General features: G+C 38.8%; 1 protein-coding gene across 1 annotated transcript in view; it reads left to right on the top strand.

Moving 5' to 3' along the window:
• Nucleotides 1–11,981, top strand: part of PPEF2 (protein phosphatase with EF-hand domain 2) — a gene marked incomplete at both ends in the record, with an annotated part of 39,873 nt that extends 27,892 nt beyond the window's left edge. The window contains 6 exons of the mRNA XM_081304360.1: nucleotides 545–730; nucleotides 1,973–2,115; nucleotides 5,946–6,052; nucleotides 7,000–7,163; nucleotides 8,124–8,211; nucleotides 11,728–11,981. Of these exons, the coding sequence (XP_081160486.1) occupies nucleotides 545–730; nucleotides 1,973–2,115; nucleotides 5,946–6,052; nucleotides 7,000–7,163; nucleotides 8,124–8,211; nucleotides 11,728–11,981 (942 nt within the window). The remainder of the gene's footprint in view (nucleotides 1–544; nucleotides 731–1,972; nucleotides 2,116–5,945; nucleotides 6,053–6,999; nucleotides 7,164–8,123; nucleotides 8,212–11,727) is intronic.
• Nucleotides 11,982–17,218: the final 5,237 nt, after the last annotated feature.

Here is a 17,218-nt window from a genome sequence, read left to right as displayed (position 1 = left end):
ACCACAGAGAGAGAGAGGGTGAGTTTAGGTACATTCTCCCAGACATCCATCTGGGCTTCAATACTAATTTAGAATTGAAATATTAAAATTCAGGCCTTTCCTTTTGCAAAACATGACTCAATAATAATGTGCAAGTACTTATAAATCACATTCAGGTTTTGGTTTTTATTTTTTTGTTTGTTTGGTTTTTGGTTTTGGTACTGGGGATTGAACCCAGGAGCACTCAAACACTGAGCCACATCCCCAGCCTTTTAAAAAATATATGTTAGTTAGAGACAGAGTCTTACTGAGTTGCTTAGGGCCTTGCTAAGTTGCTGAGGCTGGCTTTAAACTCGTGATCCTCCTGCCTCAGCCTCCCAAACTGCTGGGATTACAGGCATACGCCACTGCACCCAGCTTGCAGTTTTATGCTTAGAAGTACATTTGGGATAAACAACTGAAATATACTCAATTATTTCACCTGATTAGGATGAGACTGGCAACCTCCTTCTTCTGCTTTCATGTGAATGACTCTGAATGAATACCTGTCTCTTGGTCTTCCCAGGTTGTCGACATCCTGTGGAGTGATCCCATGATGCAGGAGGGCTGCAAAGCAAACACCGTTAGAGGAGGAGGCTGTTACTTTGGGCCTGATGTGACAGAACAGTTGTTACAGAAATACAACCTGCAGTTTCTGATCCGTTCCCATGAATGCAAACCTGAAGGCTATGAGTTCTGCCACAACCGCAAAGTAGGTGAACCCACTGCAGCAGTGCTGGTTTGTGTGTCACAAAAGCGTCCCAAGAGCTCCTCCTAGGCCTGGAATGTGAAGTGCATTTGTTACCAACTTGCTCAAAGCAACTGGGCCCTTTATAGTCATTTATCCATGACTTTTATAGCCTCTTTTCTTTACTTTCTTTTTTCTTATTCTTATTCTTTTTTTTTTTTTTAATGATACTAGGGATTGAACTAAGGACCTTGCACACACTGAGCTACATTTCAAACACTTTCTTTTTTTTATTTTTTCTTTCTTTTTTTCTTTTAATTTGAAACAAGGTTTTGCTAAGTTGTCCGTACTGGCCTTGAACTTGGGATCCTCCTGCCTTAGCCTCACAGGTAGCTGGGGTTACAGGAATAAGCCACAATGCCCAACTTCTCATCTTTATTCTTTAAAGCTTACTGTCATATGTTTCTAGCAACCTAACAGGGTAATTAGATATCTGCACTATTCCAGGTGGGGATTCAGGATCATTTGTTTTCTCAGGAGTAGAATGAATATCCTAACATCTTTGGATATTTCCAAATCCTATAATATTTTTCTAACGTAATGCCACTAGAATGGGATTCTGTCTTCCTGGGAATACTAACTTTATAGGAGAATAAGACATTTCCATGGCAAGGGGTGTGTGAGAGATCAACTGATGGAAGAAATGTTTGCTTAAATGGTTATATATGAGTTTCTTTGTTGCAAGACTTCTGAGAGCCTTTGATTTCCTATATTCATTTTAAATCTCGAGGAAGAGACACCATGTCTAGCAACTTCCAAGGTATCAACAATGGAAATCTCTTTTACAGAGAATCTCAGAGGAGGCACAGAAATATGTATAGCTTTGAGGCAGCACAACAATTTCATAAACTCATTTGCCTGCTAGTTTTTTCATGGTCATTCCAGCTCATCAGACCAAACCTGCCCTTAAATTAAAACAAATGACTGGTTTTCTCTGAACCATGCCATTTTTATTTGGAGCAAAAATGTGAAAACATGTTATAGGCCTCCTTTTGAAATTCAAGTGTCTATGACTTGAGTCACAATTCATGCCCTCGTTAAAAAAGAAGAACGAAAGAAAGAAGAAAAGAAGAAAGGAAAAGAAAAGGTTCATAGACCAGTGCAAAAAGGAACAGCAGCCCTGACATTGGGTTGGCCATATGGGTCTGAGGTTGAAGGGTTCTTCAATGAACATGAATGCTATCTCTCTCTTCTGTTTTGATTCAGGTGTTAACCATCTTTTCTGCCTCCAACTACTATGAAGTTGGCAGTAACAGAGGGGCCTATGTCAAACTGGGGCCATCCCTGAGCCCATATATTGTGCAGTATCAAGCTAACAAGGCAACCCACATGCTCACCATGAGGCAAAGGCAAGACATTTCAATGAATGGTTTTCAGAAAAAAAAAAAATGCAGTGTTTAGAGAACTTTGAGATGCCAAATGCAATTACATTTATCCAAATTCAATGTGAGAATTCAGAATTTAGCTATGTCAGCATACAGCTGTAGAATAGACATTATAGCCAGGGTCTTATAGAACTCCATTTTTTATTACTATAATGAAGTACCTGAGGTGAGAGATTTATTTAGAAAAGAGGTTTGTTAACACAGAGTTAAAAGCTGAAAGTCCAAGATCAGGCAGCCCCAGGGTTCAGCCTCTAGTAAGGGTATAATACTAGAAGGTATCATGGTGAGAATAAGGAATGAAAGATCACAAATCAAAAAAGGAAACCAGAGGAAGAGGGAGGAGCCAGCTTTGCTTCTTTTGTAACAACCCTCTCATAAGAATTAACTCAAGGACTCAATGAAAACTTCCTTTATCCCTTCCAAGGGCATTCCTCCAATGACCTAAGAACCTGCACAAAGCCCTACTTGCCCAAGGTCCCACCAACACAAAGGACCAGGCCTCTAACCCATGAACCTTTAGGGGACAAACCATATCCAAACCACAGCAGGTTTCCTCCTTCTCCTCCATATACTCTTAGTATCCGTATCTACCCATCATTCATGGGAGCAATCAGTTTGCTTTCTGCAGAAATTCTCAATGGGTACATCTTGAGGAAGTCCATATATTAGGCCACTAAGTCTTGCTAAGGTTATTCTTAAATTTCTCTCATCCATAAAGGTTTGGGTTATTCCCCCTCCCCCAGTAAGCCACAACAAATGTTCTTTCATTATCTGGGGATTTGGCAGATAGATTTCAGTGCACATATTTGTTAAAGATATCCTTTCTTTCTGGCAAGGAAGTATGTAACATTACTAAATGCCATCTACTGAGATGATTCTGGATGGTAGCCTTTGATGAGAACTTACTGCCTGTTAAGTACTATAAAGAATTTATGTATATTTTCTCACAGTAAACTTATGAAGTAGATATTTTGATTAATTTCAGTTTGACAGATGAGATCACTAAGGAAAAGAGGTTAAATCAGTGGGCCAGTAGTGACCCAGGCAGTCTTGTTTCAGAAACCACCTGTTTAATGACTATGCAGCATTGTCTCCCACGGAGCAGAGGGCCTTGGAGTATATAAGATGCTAGTAGGTACAATTTTAGTCTCCCAAACAAGCTTCTTTAATTATTCAGCCTAACTAAATTAAAAATCAAAATGGACAAAATTCACATAAATCAAGTGGATAGAGAACACATTAATATTTAGCATTTACCTTCCATGAGTGCTGTAAAATTGGATTATTTAAAATAAGCCTTGTGTTATTAAATACAGATGGGCCCCAGTACTGAAACAGCCTCACATAAAAGGAAGTGCTTCAAAAACAGAAGGGCGAATAGCAAAATAGAGGAAGTGGATTGAGGGGGTGGGCAGAGGAAAGAGAAATGGGAAATACTAGGGAAGAAATTATGAGCAAATATGAATATGCCACAGTGAACCCCACTATAGTGTACAAATATAATGTACTAATTAAAGAAAAGGAAGTGATGTTTAAAAATAAATTATTATTTTTTTGAGACAGAGTGTTGCCAAGTTGCTGAGGCCACCTCTGTCTCATTCCTCCTGCCTCAGCCTCCTGAATTTCTGGGACTATAGGCATGGGCTACTGTTTAGAGAATTGATTTCATATGTAAAAATCTAAATTGATCAAGTGAGAATCAAATGTACTGTGCAGAAAAATTTTCTGTGGAGCTTTATAAAAAATCAGCAACCTGAGCCTCATCCACCCCCTACCTACCAAATCATCGTCTCCAGGGGTGGGCCCCAGCACCGGAACACCATGATTCCTTAGGTGTTGTCACCATAAAAAGTCACTGCAAGGAATCCTATAAGTAGTGCATTTTAATAAGGTAGACAAAGAACTCTTTGAAATACTCATTGATTGCATTAAATAAATGCAACATCACCTGATTTTCCCAGAAGTTACTTACCCAATGACACCAACTCTCTGGAGCACAGTGGTTAACTTAAAAATCATTTATTTATTTATTTATTTATTTATTTTTATAATTTTTATTATTAGTTGTTCAAAACATTACATAGTTCTTGATATCTGAGCAGCTGTAATGGATGTCTCAACGTCCATAAAGTCTCACTTTTCTTAGAGAACCCTCATTCAGAACTCATTCACTTTTTGTTTAAATCCACTTCTCATGATAATGGCATACCCAGCCCAGAGTCCTGCTGTCAAGATGGCATAATGATGGTGCCCTACTTCAGTGGGTGTTGAGGGGTTAATAAGAGAATCCATGTAGAGTTCACAAGGGCTTCCTCCATGCTGCCTGATGGCAGGGACAGAGAGCCTTCTACATCCAGATAGTTCTTTTTTTTTTTTTTTAAAGAGAGACAGAGAGAGAATTTTAATATTTATTTTTAGTTTTCGGCGGACACAACATCTTTCTTGGTATGTGGTGCTGAGGATCGAACCCGGGCCACACGCATGCCAGGCGAGCGCGCTACCGCTTGAGCCACGTCCCCAGCTCCCCCAGATAGTTCTTAAGGGCATTGCCATATACTCCGTCCCTGCAGAAGTATTGATGACTACGGTTTACAGTTTCCAGGAAGCAGTTTAATTGCCTTACATAACTAGTGGTTCTTAAACTTTTTAGCGGTCCCACTTCTATCAGCCTCTGATAAAACAATAAACATGCTCCAGTTAAAGTGCATATGCTCACATACCCATGAAATTTGGGATGAGTTTCAGGTAGTTCACATTTTTTTAAGGATCTATGAAGGCCATTTACCAACTGTTAATTATCTTAAATTACAATGAACATTTTCATCAAACATGATTAAAATGTTTTTTTTTAAACTTTGGTACTTAAAAAGATAGATAAGCTGGTTATTATTTGTAGACTGGCTGGTCCCTCAATGAGACGCTACAAATAGAATACATTTAATTTTTATTTCTTCTTATATTCTTATTCATTCAACTGTAAATGTCTACTGAGCACTTATTTTGGGCCAAATATGCTGCCCAGCAATATTCTATTGACCCAATGAGAATGAGAAAGCTAAATTAGTGTTATTTTATTATTCATAAATCTTGCTTTTTGACTGCTTAACATAATAAAATATAAGGTGAACATAAAGATTGTAATGGCTACCATTTGTTGAGTTATTTTGATGGGCCGGGATTTAGTGCTGTCCATGAATTTTCTCATTTAATCTTCTCAGTGATTCTATGGATAGGTACTGTACTTAGACCTGTTTTACAGATGGAGAAACTGTGGCAGAGGCTTATTAGACAACTTTACCACGGAGGTGATCTTTCTCCAGAATGGATCCAACCACTGTCCTAAACTGGGAAGGACAGCAGTCTCCCCACTCTTTCCCGTTGTACACAAATAGGGTCACAAACTAACTCTATTTGTGTACAACGGGGAAGACTAGGAAATAGTGGGAAGAAATAAGAGAAGGAGTTCATCCCTCAAAAACAGCTCTGCCTGGCACAGTGGTGCATGCTTGTAATCCCAGTGATTGGGAGGCTGAAGCAGGAGGATCACAAGCTCAAGGCTAATGTGGACAACTTAGAAAGACCCTGTCTCAAAAGGGGCTGAGTATGTAGCTCAATGGTAGAGGACCTCTGGGTTCAATCCCCAGTACCAGAAAACAAAACGAAAAACAAAAGAACCTCATACCTGAGCCCTTGGGAGATTGCAATATTAAGATAAAGGAGAAATGTAGTAAAACCTGTAACTATTTTTTTCTATGCCAGCTTTTAAAAATATTTGTCTTCATCTTCTGTCCCAGGATTAGCAGAGTAGAGGAATCAGCTCTGAGAGCTCTGCGGGAAAAGCTATTTGCTCATTCCTCAGACCTCCTTGATGAATTTAAGAAGCACGATGCAGATAAAACTGGTAAGAATAAAGTAGGAGCTTCATGGAGGAAGGAACCCAGACAGAAAAATCTGTCTCACAATAGATAGCAAATAAGTTACGTGTTGACTGACTAAAAGACCTGAGCTACCCTTGACTGCTTCTTCCTCTCATTCAACTTAGTGTCTCATTTATTTTTTCCAAATTTTTGAGTTCTAAACTTTTAACACAATATGAACTTGGCCCAATAGAGATGGAGATGATGAAAATAAATAGGGTCAAGGGAAGAAGGCCAGAATTAAGAAAAAAAAAAAAAAAACAGAGTGGAAGAAATTACAAGAGTGTGTCCAAGACTAGGAAAAGGTCAATGGCTTGCCGTCTTCTTCTTGTTGAATCTGTGCTTATCTGTTCCATGTTCTGTTTTCCAAGCTAGAAATTTTGTCTTTGTTCAACTCAGTGGACTATCTACCCAAATTTGATTAACCACATCTCTATCAAAAATAGCAGTAACATTTATAGATTTGTATCTTTTCATCTACACATATTGTAGCCTCCCAAGAATTTGGGTGAATACTATATTCTAAAAAATCAAGAGATTTGGATTTTTTAACAATTAATGCTGTATATGGTCAATTTTTATGATATTGTTTTAAGAGCTAATATAGCTTCTGGTTGGGTTGCCAGATTTAATAAGTGAAAATTTAGGATGCATAAAGTTTAAATTTTAGGCAAATAGTCAAGAAATAATATTTGGCTCATACTTAGAGTTTGTTGTCTGCATGAAATTCAAATTTTACTGGCCATCCTATGTTTTCTCAGGCAAGTCTGGTTTCCAGCCAGCACTGCCACAACCAACAACAAACACTGATAATACCCATTATTTCTGTTACTTACAGGTAGTACGAGAATGTCAGGATGATAATGTGTGTACATTGGGTGGGAAACGAGACTTCCAGGTGACAAGTCAATAAGTTAGCTCTTTCCTGTAGGTTTAATCACCCTGACTGACTGGGCGGCAGCCATGGAGTCTGTGTTGCATCTGGGATTGCCATGGCGGATGCTGAGGCCACAGCTGGTGAACAGCTCAATGAACAACACACTGGAGTACAGGTCCTGGTTGAAGGACTTGGCCAAAGAACAGCTGAGCCGTGAGGTAATCATGGGATAATGTGGATGAGAGCGTTAGTGGACAATGAAACCCCTTAAAGAGAACTTTGAATCAGAAACACCATTTAGAACCAAAAAGGCAGGATGGATGAGAAATAAGAACAAGTATTTGCTGCATTTCTGTTGCTTTGTGTTAAGTGGTTTACATATATTGTCTCAGTTAATCCTCAGAACCATCCAAGAGGTAGGTATTATCAGCTCTATTAGATCTATGAAGACCTACTGAAGCACAGAGGTTAAGTATTGGCCTTGGGTCGTAGAATTTGTAAACTGGGACTCAAACTTGGATCTGACCATGGTTGTAGCTGTGGTAGAGCAGGTACTTAGCCTGCCCAAAGCCCTGGGTTTGGTCCCCAGCACCAAAACAAAAACAAACTCATGGACTTGAAGATCCGTTCTGTTTCCTCAATACCATGCTGCTTCCCCCATTTAAAAAAGTATTTAGTCAATGAATACTTGATGACTATAAAGTAGGTGAGGTATTATTTTTAAAACAGCTTTATCATAATAGAATTTGCACATGATATTAATCATCCACTCAGAGTACATAATTCAATGGTTTTGAATTATACAGACTCATCCCTCAGTATCTGTAAGGATTTAGTTCCAGGATCCCATGTGGATCCCCAAATCTGTGGATACTCCCAGTATTTTTGATCTCTGGTTGAATTCATGGAGGCCGATGATTGAATATGGACAGTGGACTGCATTTGAAAATCTGTGAAACAATCCTACAGCCAATTTTAGAACATTATCATAATGGGCTATGTGCTTCTTAACCACTAGATTATTTGGAAGGCTGAATGGGGTTAAGGGAGTGGTGCGATGATAAAATATCTTTAGGTTTTTGCAAGAGTGTGCGATTGTCAGAGTTTATTGTGTGTTAATTATATATCAGGACAAGCTAAAACATAAGATATAGAGGGAAATGAGTTTTTTCTTACAGAATATACAGTCAAGTTTGCTGGAAACCCTGTATCGAAACCGATCCAACCTGGAGACTATTTTTAGAATCATAGACAGTGATCACTCAGGTAAAAACCCTCATTATTCTTCCACTTTTGATGTACCACCAGTATTTTACCTTGAATCTTTTAGTCTCCTTCCCAATTCATTCCTGATTCATCTCCACTCAACATTTTGGGAGTAAGGTAAGTAGTTTTAATGTTTATAAATGATAGACACTAGAAAAGTACTTGAGCAATAGAATAAGTCTATGTAGCTATTTGGGAGGCTGAGGTAGGAAGATTGCTTGAGCCCAGGAATTCAGGACTAGTCTAGACAGCATAGTGAGTCCTAGGAAGGAGGAAGGAGAAAGAAGAGAGAGAGAGAGAGAGAGAGAGAGAGAGAGAGAGAGAGAGAGAGAGAGAGAGAGAAAGGGAGAGGGAGAGAGAGAGAGAGGGAGAGAGGGTAAGGGAGCTCATTTAAAAAAGAATGGAGCAGAGTAGAATGAAGACAAACTAAATGAGAGTTTCTCATAGGAAGAAGTTACTAGAAGATGTGATATCTTTTTTAAATATTTATTTTTAGGTGTAGTTGGACACAATACCTTTATTTAATTTATTTATTTTTATGTGGTGCTGAGGATCGAACTCAAGGCCTTGCACGTGCTAGGCAAGCATTCTGTTGCTGAGCTACAACCCCAGCCCCCTGATGTAATGTCTTTATAGTTCCATTGAAGATTGCCACAAAGTAATTAAGAGTGCCTAGAACCTTCACCCTGATCCCCCAATGGTTCAAAGATTTTACGATACCATTACTTTTTTTTTTTTTTAAGTATAGTTCACATACCATATTATTCATTTAAAGGGCACAATTCCATGGTTTCTAGTATATTCACTAGGTTTTGTAACCATCACCACTATTTAATTTTAGAACATTTTCATCACCCCCCAAAAGAAATCCTGTAGCCATTAGCAGTCACTTCCCACTCTCTATTCCTTGTCCCCCATTAACTGGTAGCCATTAGTCTACTTTCTGTCTTTAGTTGTTTATTCTGGACATTTATTAAAAATGGAATCATATCATATATAGCTATTAGTATGATAAATGAGTTCTTTCATTTAGCATGATGTTTTCAAGGTTCATACATGTTGAAACAGTATCAGTTCCTTTTTTATATTTGGATATACCACAATTTGTTTATTCAGTTATCAGTTTATAGCCATTTGGATTATTTCCCCTTTTTGGCTATTATGAAGAATACTGATACAAACATTCATGTATAACTGTTTATGTGAATGTATTTTTAGTTCTCTTGGACCTTGGAGTGCAATCATCTGGTCACCTGGAAATTCTGTTTTTAAATTTTTGAGGATTGCCAAAACCTTTTTTCCACAAGAGTGTAAAATGGCTCTACCATTTTATATCCCTACCAAGAATGTATGAGAGTTCCAATTCTCTACATCCTCTCCAACACACATTATTTTTCATTTTTGTCTTTTAAATTTTTACTATGGTCACCCTGATAGATCTGAAGAATTACTTATGGTTTTAATTGCATTTTCTTAATAATCAGTGATGTTGAACATCTTTTATATGATTATTGGACATTGGTCTATCTCCTTTGGAGAAATGTCTATTCAAATTATTTGAATAGACAAATTTTTAATTGGGTTATTTGTCTTCTTTGAGTTATAAGAGTTATTTATGTATTCTGGATGCCAGGGCATTATTAGATATATGCTCTATGAGTATGTACTCTGATTTTGTATATTGTCTTTTCATTTTCTTGGTTATGTCCTTTGATGCACAAAAGTTTTGAATTTTTTTTTTGAGAGAGGATTTTTAATATTTATTTTTTAGTTTTCGGCGGACACAACATCTTTGTTTGTATGTGGTGCTGAGGATCGAACCCGGGCCGCACACATGCCAGGCGAGTGCGCTACCGCTTGAGCCATATCCCCAGCCCCAAAAGTTTTGAATTTTGAAAACATCTAGTTTGTCTCTTTTTTTCTTTTGTTGTCTTGTGCTTTTGGTGTCATATCTAAGAAATTTTTCATAATCCAAGGTCACAAATATTTACAACAGTGTTTTAAGAGTTTTATAGTTTGTGATCTTATATTTGAGTCCATATTGAGTTAACTCTTGTGTATAGTAAGGTAGGGCCTAACTTCATTCTTTTGCTTGTAGGTACATAATTATGTCCCCATCATTGTTGAAAAAGTGATTTTTTTCCCCATCAAATTATCTTGGAACCCTTATAAAATATCAATCAAGCCCAGCATAGTGGCTTAGGTCTGTAATCATAGCTTCTTGGGAGGCTGAGGCAGAAGGATCAGAATCCTCAAGGCCAACAAGGGCAGTTTAGTGAGACCCCGTATCACATTAAAATTTGAAAAAGGTTTAGAATATAGCTCAGTGGTAAGGGCCCTGGGTTCAATCCTCTAGTACTGAGGGGTGGGGGGTGGGAATTGACCTGGTCTGGTAATGTACTTAGTGGTAGAACACTTGCCTAACATGTGATCCCCAGCACTGTAAAAACAACAACAAACCAGTCAACTGTAGATGTATGATATATGGATCCAAAGTCTTTATTTCCCCCTCCTTTTTGTTTTTTGTTTTTTGTTTTTTTGTTTTGTTTTTTGTTTTTTTTGGTACTGGGGAACCCAGAGGTGCTCTATCACTGGGCTAGATCCCCCAGACCTTTTTGTTTTTTTATTTTAAGACAAGATTTTACTAAATTTCTGAGGCTGGCCTTGAATTTGTGATCCTCCTGCCTCTCAGCCTGCTGAGCAGTTGGGATTATGGGTATGTGCCACCACACCCAGCTCCTTTATTTTGACAGGATCACTTTATTTTGCACAAGCTGATCTTGAACTCCTGAGGTCAAGTGATCCTCCTTCCTCAACCTCCCCTGTAGCTGGGACTACAGATGTGGGCTACCATGCCCAGTTTAAGTGCTTTTTTTTTTTTTTTTTTGGTGGTACCTGAGATTGATTCCAGAGGTGTTTAACCACTGACCCACATCTCCAACTCTTTTTGTCTTCAGACAGGGTCTCTCTGAGTTGCTTAGGGCCTCATTAAGTTACTGAGGCTGGCTTTGAACTTGTGATCCTACTGCCTCAGCCTCTAGGGCCCCTGGGATTACAGACATGTACCACCATGCCTAGCTTTAAGGTCTCTTTTTACAAAACGTAAATTACTATATATTTGGGATGATTTGATGCAGGGTTTCTCTGTAGTGGTACTAATGATGTTTTGGGCTGGATAAGTCTTTTTGGAGGAGTTCATCTTGTGTGTTGTAGGATGTTTAGCAACATCCCTGGGTTTTATCTACTAGATGCCAGTAGCACCCCACTCCTACCTTGGTTGTGATAATAAAATATGTCTCCAGACATTGCCACATGTCCCTGGTGGGGAGCAAAATTTCTCCCTGTTGAGAACCCCTCCTAATACAAGGTTTCTTATGATCCCCTTGGGAGAGTTTACACTAGGTACAAGACCTTGGATGTTTTGGATTAACAGTAGGGGAGCCAGTGTCTTTACAGGAATGTCAGAGGAAATGAACGCTGATTGACTCACTGAAGTGATTTCTTCCCTCTGATAAGGGTTCATCTCCCTGGATGAGTTCAGGCAGACATGGAAGCTATTCAGCTCTCACATGAACATCGACGTCACAGATGACTGCATCTGTGACCTTGCCCGGAGCATTGATTTCAACAAGGATGGCCACATCGACATCAATGAGTTCCTGGAGGCCTTTCGCCTTGTGGAGCAATCCTCCTCAGAGGGCCAAGCCGCAGACTGCCCACAGTCCACAAATGCTAATGACAGTGGCTGCAGTAGTTCAGGTGCCCCTTGAGAACTGTTGGACTTTATTGCCCTCAGTGCCTTCTAGGCAATGCCCAGCTTTTTGCTGTGCATAGATTTGTGGAACTTCATGCTGAGAATTTGCCTACCAATATGCATCAGAATCACCTGTGTGTTTGTGTGTGGAGGGGTAGGTATGGTGTGTGTGTGTGTGTGTGTGTGTTTGTGTGTGTAATAAGTATATAGTTGCCTCAGCCTGATCTCAGAATCTTCACAAAGTAGAACAAATAATTTTCATGTGTAATCCAGTTAAGAACCACTGATGGGGCTGGGTCTCCATGGTACAGCGCTCACCCAGCATGCATGAGGCACTGAGTTTGATCCTCAGCATCACATAAAAATAAAGATATGGTGTCCACCTAAAAAACTAAAAAAATAAATATTAAAAAAAAGAACCACTGATAATTCAACCCCCTTGTTGCTTTCATTTTTACACCTTTTGTTTAAAAATGTCACATTGGTAAAAGGAAAGTTATTAAAAATTATACGCAGCTGGGCGTGGTGGCACACACCTGTAATCCTAGCAGCTTGGAAGGCTGAGGCAGGAGGATCGCGAGTTCAAAGCCAGTCTCAGCAAAAGTGAGGCACTAAGCAACTCAGTGAGACCCAGACTCTAAATAAAATACAAAATAAGGCTGGGATGTGGCTCAGCAGTTGAGTGCCTCTGAATTTAATCCCCGGTACCCGCCCCCTCCAAATTATATGCATAATTCCATGATCCAAACATGGATGTTTTTACTACTTACTCTTTTTTACTTGTTATAATTAATGTGCTTATAAAATTTTATGTTCTGCATTTTCGTAAGTTTACACTAATTGTAAATCCTTTCCCATGTTGTTACAGTCTTCATAATTATTAGTTCAGCGGTTGTGTAATTTTCTTTCAAATGGATGCGCTGTGATCTAATAGCCTCTCCCCAATTGTTAAACATGTGTATTGTCTCTAGTTTTTCATTATTATAAATAACACTGTGGTTAATAACTTTGTGTATATAGCTTGTTTTACAAAAATCTTTTGAAAGATGCATTTTCTTAGGATAAAATATCAGGAATGGGATAATTTTGTTAAATGGTGTTGTATTTATTCTGGGTGCTCTAGAGAAACAGAACTAATAGATATATAGGATAGATACAGATTTACATTAATTAATTAATCTTTAATAAAAATTAAAGAACTGTCTTCTGTGCTTATGGAGGCTGAAAAGTCTGGAGATCTGCATTTGGCAGCTGGAGAACCAGGAAAGCTGATGGTGTAAGTTTCAGCCCAAGGCCAGACCTGGGCACTAGGACAGCACATGGTGCAAGGTCTAGTCCACATCCGAGTAGGCAGTATCTTAGCATTTCTGTGGAGTTTTAATATGTACTTCATTGATGAGTATCCCTAACTCTCTCCCCTACCTTGTTTTATTTCTGAACTAAGGAAATCGAGGTGTGGAAAGCTTGCAGGATATGTGACCCAGTTAATGACACAGCCAGAACTGGAACCCATGATTCCTGACTCCACCCAAGCTTCTTTCCAGTTATATCCAAGGAATGGAGGGAATATATCATCATCCTCCCCATTCTATGGAATATCATGCAGCCACTAAAAAGGATAACCTGCCATTAGTCAGGATTATGCTTAGTGTTGAAGGACTTTCACTTCCTATCAAAAGAAGCATCAGGAAAGATTTAAGTAAAATTCTGAAACAAATCTAATTAGAAAGGCAATTATTATTCAGTATCCTTTGAGGTTTTTCTTATGATCATGAGTTGCTTCTATAACTATTATATTTTTATTTTCTGATAATATATAAAATAGTTATAAAAGTGACTAAGAAATATAATAAAAAATACATATTTTAAAAGCAAATTCGTTTGTTGTACCTTTAAGAAAGGATAACACTATACCTCAATAAAATAAATTTTTAAAACCACTAGATGTCACTCTGAGCAAATGCTCTGTCTCTTATAGTAGCTGCTAAAAGTGCAGCTCTCTCAGTACCAAATAGGTCTAAGATGGCGATGTTCTAGGGTCAGAGGGAAAAGGAAAGAGCCCTACAGCTGCCTGCCTTGTTGCCCCCTTAGAGGTGCAAATCAGGAAGACACCCAAATGCTCAGAGGTGGAGGCAGGGACATCTGACAGAGGGAGGGTAAACCTGGACTGGACTTAGAAAAGAGATCCTCCAGCAGACCCTGGGCACATCCTGGCCATGGTCATGCAGGTCACTCCTTAGTTTTAGACCATGAATTTATATGTATTTAGAGTACATTTTGTTCCCCAAATTCCTAAACTTTATACTTTTGTTTTTTAATAGCACCTTGGGAGTTCTGAAAAAAAAAAAAAATTAACCCAAATCAAATCTGGCTTCTGGGCCTGTCAAGTTACAAGTTATACGACCTGAGGAATGTGTTAAATGACACCAGGAAGTTTCAGTCATGAAAATCCAGATGGAGGGGACCAATGACTTGGTCTCTTCATCAAATACATTACAGGGAGATTAAATAAGAGATGAAGGAGAAAACTACGTTTAAAAGGACATAGCAACCCATTATAATTTATAGAACTTATTAGCAACTTGTTTTTTAAGAGTGTTAGAGATGTGTGAATAATGACATCATTTTTGGCAATAGTAAGGAATTATTGCTCATTTTTTTAGGTATGGAAATGAAATTGAGGTTTTTTTAAATCTCCTATTGATGTATACCAAAATATTTACTAGGATTAGTTTCAAAATAGAAGCCGGTGGATGGGGGGTATGAACCAAACCTGGCTGACGCTGAGCTGGTGATTGTTGAAGCTGGGTGATGACTTCGTGAGAGTCTATTGTAGTATTTTCTCACTTTTTCAATTTGAAATTTTCTATAATTCTTATTTTTAAAAATTGGACTCCAGTGTAAGGTGGGGGGAATAAATGACATGCTCACCAAAGCAAGCAGCCAGGCAAACTTTCTCAGGGCATGACTGGAACCAGCCCAGTCACTAAATCCATTTGTTAGTTTTGTTGAACTCGAAGGGGGGAAAAATCACTTAATCTCATTAAATCTGAGCTTCCTCAACTGTAAAATAGACATTATACAACAATATTTTCCAGGAAGTCATGAGACCCCATGAAGATAAATTACAAAGGAGACGAGTTCCAAATAATCCTTGGAGCAGACACAGCCAGTTAGTCCTCACGAGTGACCTAACCTGGCTCCATCTGCAAATACTCGCAGAACTTGAGCTGTTTCTTACAAAAGTCTGTATTGAAGAAAAACAACTTAAGCTCAACCAGAAATAACCAACAAACATACTAATGTAACTAGAGACTTTCTAGCAGCATGTCCTTTGTGCATTCTGGAATGGAGCCCTTGAACTACTTCTGGTTGGAGCTGCCTGATTCAAGAATCACTATTTGCTCAAAAAGACTTTAAAATTTTTAGTGTGCCTCAGTTTACCTTTGTAACAGACTTAAGTAAGAGAAGAACATACAAAAGTATCCTGAAACCCCTAAAGTTTGACCCATGTGCTAATAGTTGCATGCCCGGATGACACTAGCCCAGTTATTCACCCTTATATTCTACAGATATTAGGGAGTACCTGAGTGCCTGAAGCTCAACATTTATTTTTAAGTCACATTTTAAAATATCAGGCCTAGACCAGTTAACCCCAAAATCTCTGGACATGTGTCTTGGGCATGGTAATTTTTAAATAAGTCTTCACAGGTCATTGATTCTACCATTTAAGCAAAGTTGAGAACTATTTGCCTAATTGATCTTCTGTCAGGGAGTAATTCTGAGACAATCATTAAGATAAACCTTAGTTTATGTATTTCTCAAGCAACTTTTATGGACCAGAGGTCCCCTCTAGGTGTTCAATTCCTGGAAGGACAGGACTTGTTCAACTGTGCATGCTTGGTGGACGCCTGGTCATAGCTGACCTCCCAGTTGTTGACTCAAAAGTCAGGCGCTTTCAGTTATCTGCTCATGAGTGGAATTTTCCAGTGTGGTTCTCTTCCTTATAGGGGATTTATCCTTTCAATTACACAAGGTTTGGGGTTTTTCTCAACTTCCTAGTTTCAGATCTGAGTAAGGAAGAACAGCTAGAGTTCCTGAGTCACATTCCAGATCAGATCTTCTGGAGTTTGTGTCCCTGAGTCACACCAAGCCCTGGACCTTGGGGTTTTAGGTCAGAGAGAAGTGAGCCTGGCCACACCGCTCCATCCAGCACAGAACTCCCTGGCAGCAGCTTCCTGACTGATCTCCCTGTTCTAAACAGATATGAAAAGAGAGCAATAGAGTCAGTTGAAATGCCTAAAAAAGGACAGGAAGTCTCATTCCAGAGACTAATATTTCTTAAGAGACAAAATAAAGTAAAATTCCTTTCTCTGTGAATGCGGAGTCTCAGATTCTCCAGATCTAATAGATTTAGATGTGCGAGCTGTGTAAAGCCACAGAAATATTTATTTGCAGTGGGGATCTTATTTTACTTCTTCCCTCAAAGTACTCAGCCATCTTCCTTCCTTAATGCACATTCTCACATACAAGACACCCATATGGGTTCTTTCTGGGCATAGAGGAAATTCAAAGAGGTAAAGCATGCACGTTGAAATCACAGACCCAGATGAGGCCGCAACTCCACCTCTTACCAGCTGTGCAATCGTGAGTAAAATGCTTACGTATTTCCCCTGCTGTATGGTGGAGTTCAGGTGCTGGAAGACTAGATGAGAGGAGGCATGCAGAATACTTAGCACAGTGTCTGACTCATAATAAGTTATGGTTACCTTTCCTGTGCCCAGAAGTCCCCTAGCTCAGAACTTCCCAGCTTTAACATGCACACTAATTGCTTGGAGGTCTTCCTTCAAACTATACTTGTTTCACTATGGGTAAATAAACAAGTTCTGGAGATGAAGTGAGGTGGCACAACTGTGAATGTACTTAATGCCATTGAACTGTACATTTAAAAATGATAAATTTTATGATATATATATATATATATATATATATATATATATATATATATATATAATCACAATAAAAAAATTTAAGGTACATTCAGTAGTATTTCTAGCAAGCTTCTAGGTGAGGCTGATGATACTAGTTAGAAAACCACACTTTTAGTCCTTGGCTTTTCTGTTTACGACTATGGTTCCAGCTAAGCCTAGGTCCTCCATAAGCCTCAGTAGGGAGCTTTGGCTTGGCCCATTACATATTGCTTTCCTCCCAATCTGGAAGCGGGTAGGATATCCCTAGGCCAGCCATTTTCCT

This window comes from Spermophilus citellus (genome assembly GCF_964194105.1).
Source record: "Spermophilus citellus genome assembly, chromosome: 8".
Lineage (NCBI taxonomy): Eukaryota > Metazoa > Chordata > Mammalia > Rodentia > Sciuridae > Spermophilus > Spermophilus citellus.
The sequence above is the reverse complement of the archived record's forward strand: the minus strand, read 5'-3'. Positions and strand labels throughout refer to the sequence as shown.